Genomic DNA, 4,858 nt, shown 5'->3' on the forward strand with positions numbered 1-4,858 from the left:
CCCTGCATCCCGCCCATGACACAGCAAAGCCTTAAAGAAGGTGCACGGGACCAAGCTGGAACCTGCCAGCAATGCGTTCACCAATTCACGTTTAACCCTCCAGTACTGGGTCACTGGGATGAAGGCTCCCCAGCCCTAGAAGAGTGCCTGCGTCAGGAAAACAGAGCAGAGCGTGTCAGAGAGCTGTGGAAGGAAGCACCCGCTACGCCCGACCACAGGGAAACGCCTCCTGCAGAATTCCTCTGGAGGCTGCCAGGACGAGTCTTTCATCCTGATGAGTTTCTCCCAGGAGTGTGGGATTGTCACACCCAAGCAATGCGAAGCTGCGGGCCAGCAGCGAGCTTTTGGCAGGACAGTTACGGTGCCACAGCTGGCTCTGTCTGTACTTGTCCTTCCCTGGGTCTCAGGCAGCCAGGAACTACGAGTTCTGTTTTTTTAGGCTGACCTAGCATACAAGCTTAGTTGATCCAGGCAGTAGTATCGGCCTTAAACCGCCAGTCAGAAATGCAACACCCTTTCCCCTTTCCCACTGAACAAACAGGACCATCATTATTTCCCTTCATTTGAATGGTTCAATTAGAGGAAAAAAAACCCTGAGGCAATTTTTGTTACAAGTCTGTATTTCTTCCAAAAATAAATATATGAACCCGAGACCAGGAACCAGCCTGTGCTCGACAGGAGCAGAACCAGTACAAAGGCTCTGTGACAGTCTCTGCTCAGCGGGACGGGGCGCTGAAGCTCTGCAGAGCACCGTGTGACGCCCGGACAAACGCCATGTCCTGCCTGTACTTCATGGCAGTGGGTGGCTGGCGCCTGAGCAGCTGGTCACCGCTGTCCTTTGGGTCAGGGTCATCATAGATGGTCGAGATGAGGATGGGAGCGTCCCGCCGGGGCTTTTTCACTTTGCTGAAAGTTGGCAGTTTCTCCCCGTGGTACCTAGAGGGAAGCAGGAAACATTCGGTCCAACTTTGCTGAGGCAGTCAGACAACCCTGTGCATCCCAGCTCATTTCCTTCACATGCTGCAGGAGAAAGGTGGACCAATACAGGGCAGTAAGGATTCTTGTCCTATTCCTGGCTGTGAGATTGCTCTAGAACAAGAGCCAGCCCTCACAGCAAAACACAGCACCACACAAACCCTCCAGAAACCCCACAGAGAAAGTAGGGGTGAGGTGCACAGCTACAGCTCAGGTCTCTTGCACTTTCCCCACCAGAATACCGTAGCACAGGTGAACCTCAATCCTCAAGCACAGTTCTCCCTCTGTGTTTGTCTGCTGCATGAACCTGCAAATGGTTCCAGTCCTACTCTAACACCACAAGCTCCTCTAAGGAGCACTGGACCGTCAGGAAGAGCAGCGTATTTAGCTCTGGAGCTCCGTGGCAGGCCCTGCCACCAGCTGCGCAGAGAAAGGCAGATCCCTGGGACAGCCTTACAGTTCTGGTTCACACTCTGCTCCTTTTGCGGCCGGTTAGCTGCTGTGTCAGCCCAGCGAGCCCGGCCAGAGGCTCTGAACACAGGCTGGCAGGGTAGGGTTGGGTACTTACCCCAGCCCCCTCTTGCATCTGGGGTTCTGACCCTCGTTGTCCAGAGCTTCGGCCATTCCAGAGTTGCTGCTCCCCAGTCCCAGCCCCTCTGTCCAGCCCTGCTGCTCCAGTACCTTCCTGCCAAAGCCCTGGGAGAGGGGAAAAAAAGGTCACAGAGCTGCTGGACAAAGCCCATCCTCATCTTTCCAGAACCCTCTGCCCCCTCCCCACATCCAAGACCTCTGCTCCCCTGAACCCACATCCCCTGAGCATCGCCAGCACAGCCTTTCCTGTCCTTCCCCATCTCCTCCTGAGCACACACGCAGAGCACACCTTGGTGTATCTCTCGAAGGTGCCAATCTGTTGCCCTGAAACAGACCCATCCTCCAAGCCATCCCGGAGTCGCTGTTCCAGCCACATCTGGACCGAGTCCCGAGCATCCTTATCACCTCCATCTAGTGAGAAAGAAGCAAGAGTCACAGCAGTACAGCTCAGGAAAGGTGTTCACTGCCATCGTTTCCCCCAGAGCACCACGCAACAATGAGGCAGAACCTGTTCTTTTTGGCAACTCTCACTGCCAGACAAGAAAAATGTTGTTTCAAGTACACTGACGTCTTGCGACGCTTTCAAAGGATGACAAGGCCAAAGAGTTACCCACTGCAGAAATTCTGCAGGGTCAGAAATTCCCAACCTCCCTGGTTTCCTCGGGGTGTGGGGTGGAGTTCAGCTCAGATACCTTTGTCATAGTAGATGCTCATGTCCACATCCCAGTCATCCGCAGTCTGCTCATCAAAGTCTGCCAAGAGAAGGAAAGCAACAGTTTTGGTGATGGTTGTGGAAGTCTGACAAGAAAGAGCTGCTTGCTGGTGGCCCAGCTCCCTATTTTCTCTAACAAGATGGGAAAGAAACAGTATTAGAGACTCCGCAAACCACAGCACTTACACAAGTGCCAGTACGCTGCCAGTAGGACCACTGGGGTCTCTGGCAACTGGATTGAGCCACTGCAGGTTTTGCGATCAAGGGAAAGTTTAAAAAGTGATGGCAAGATGCCTGTATGTGTAGTGGATCTGGAATGCTCATATGGGGTTACACCTGATTTACCTGCAGAGCTGGGCCCCCCTGCTTGCGGTGGTTAGTTTGTGGCTCAGCGACACAAACACCAACATTACCTCCATTCTTCTCCTGCCAGTACTGAGCATCCGTGTAGAAGACAAGGCCTGAGCCACCTTTCTCCCACTTCAGCTCAATCTCCTCTTCGAAGAGCCGCTCCTCTGCACGGTCCTGCTTGGTCACGTCCTCGTGCAGAGCCTCATGTCGCTCCCACTCCTCACAGGTATCATTGTCCTGCAAAGGAGCCGGTGAAAGGTGGGTGACACTGACAGCACACAGCCTCCTCCCTGTTTCCCTGACCCTTGTGGCCCATTGCAATGCCTTCCCTCCGAAACAGCTTTGTCGACAGAGCTCGTCTCAGCCTGCTGTTTTCAGGCACTAACACGACCAGCACCGATGACCTCATTCCCCTGACTAATGCCATCTTCAGAGTCAGCAGGCAGAAGTGGTGAAAAACACCACATCACACCCACTTCACGGCATGCTTTCGGCAGCGTACCCAATCCGTAACGCAAAGATGCCCATTTAAGGAGCAGGTGTGTTGTACATAAAGTCAGCACTAGCAGCAAATTAATTCCACTCAAGTTGATCTTTAAAGAGATTGTGTCGGTTCCAGTGAACCAGCTTGCTGGCACAGACACAGATCAGACTGACAGCTTTACTGCTGCCTGCCCAGTTCTGGGCAGAGCCCTCCAAGGGAGACGTTAACCAACTAAGCCAAAAGAATGAGTAGAGATCCAGGAAACAGAGCCTGTGAGAGACAGCTAGAGGAGTCTGTTTAGTCTGGAGAAGAAAAGACTGAATAAAAATTTTGTAAAGGAGGGAACAAAGTTTTCTCTGTGTCCACTGTTGCTAGGAGAATCTAATGGGATAAAATTGCAGCAAAGATTTGGCATCTAAGTTAATTCTGGTATACCTGAGAACGGGAATGGCTTGCCTCAGGATTATGCTGCCTCTGTAATGACAGGGGTTTGTGAGAACAGGCTAGACAGGCGCCTGTCAGGTGGAGCAAAGTGAGATAAGTCTCCAGAGAGCCTGTCCAGCCCAGTTTTCTAGGAGTCTTTGTCATGAAAGCCATTTTTCTCAGAATGACTAACTTCAATCACAGGAGCATTCAAGGTCAACCATTTGTACAGCTCTATGTGTTGTTTCCAGCACATGACCATGCTCCCAAATCTCCGCTCACCTCATTTACAAGCAACAGCAGAGCCAGGCCAATCTGCCATGTAGCAGGGCAGAGACCTGCTCCTGCAGCACCATCCTCCACCTGTGCTCGCTCCTCTGGACCAAACCCTTCGGGTTCAACCCCTACAACCAGCTTGATTTGGACAAGCAGTTTTGGAGGCGTTAATGCCCACACTGTTCATTTGCCAAGCGGCTCAGTGCACCAAGACGTGAACAACCGTATTTTAACACCTTTTTTAGACAAGCGATTTTTAACTCTCTCAGAGATCATTTTTAATCTTTTAATTGTATTTTATATTGGCCCTCTCAGCTTCACAGCTACAATAGCTAACCTTGGATGGTGCTAGAAAAATCCACTTACATCATCTGAGTGTGACTCCTCTTCCTCCTTCTCCTGCCCCTCCTCATCTTCCTCAGCACAGGCTGGGTGAGTCACCTCAGATCTTGCCACAGGCCCCTCTTCTTCTGTGATCTCATCCCCCGTAGCAGTGTAAACTCTCTCTTCTTCTATAACTGTCTCACTGTCCTGGTATTCAAAAGGCACATTCCCATACCTACGGGATGAGCCTGTCTTTGGAAAATCCAGCTGCAATTTCTTGATAATCCGGGGAGGCAGCCTGCAGGCCCGGATCAGCTCCAGAAAAACTTTCAGCGGGGTGCCCACGTTCCCGTAAGGCATGAAGGAAGGGGGGTTGAACTCGGGCAGCCGCTTCAAGTCTGCTTCTGTGACAGATTCACCTGCGGCCGCCTTGTCCTCACTGCAGGGAAATGTCTCTGTGCCTGGAGGAGAAAAGGAATGGTTTTGTGGGTGAACACATACTCCACCAGAGAGGGGTAAATGAGAGCCCTCCAGGGCTGGAGTGGGATAAGCAGACCCCAAACCGACTCTTCTTGCCTCATAATGGATTTAAGGAAATTCCAGGAGGGGTTTTAACCACCCGGTGCCCTCAGGTTGGCTGCTGCGACCCGCACGGGTGGGATTCGGTGCCCAACCAGTCCTCCGGACCCTTCCAGGCCCATGAGGGCCCGGCCCCCCCCGAG

At 52.4% G+C, this 4,858-nt stretch overlaps 1 protein-coding gene across 1 annotated transcript; it reads right to left on the bottom strand.

Annotated features, from left to right (window-relative positions):
• Positions 1–583: 583 nt before the first annotated feature.
• On the bottom strand, positions 584–4,597 carry GPATCH3 (G patch domain containing 3; the record flags this gene model as incomplete). Its single annotated transcript, XM_009708739.1, has 6 exons — positions 584–936; positions 1,544–1,671; positions 1,856–1,977; positions 2,259–2,318; positions 2,692–2,866; positions 4,179–4,597. Coding segments are annotated over 6 exons (1,124 nt in total), but the record flags the coding sequence as incomplete, so codon positions are not given.
• Between the last annotated feature and the right edge of the window lie 261 nt (positions 4,598–4,858).

This window comes from Cariama cristata, unplaced genomic scaffold, assembly GCF_000690535.1.
Source record: "Cariama cristata isolate BGI_N322 unplaced genomic scaffold, ASM69053v1 C11513036, whole genome shotgun sequence".
Lineage (NCBI taxonomy): Eukaryota > Metazoa > Chordata > Aves > Cariamiformes > Cariamidae > Cariama > Cariama cristata.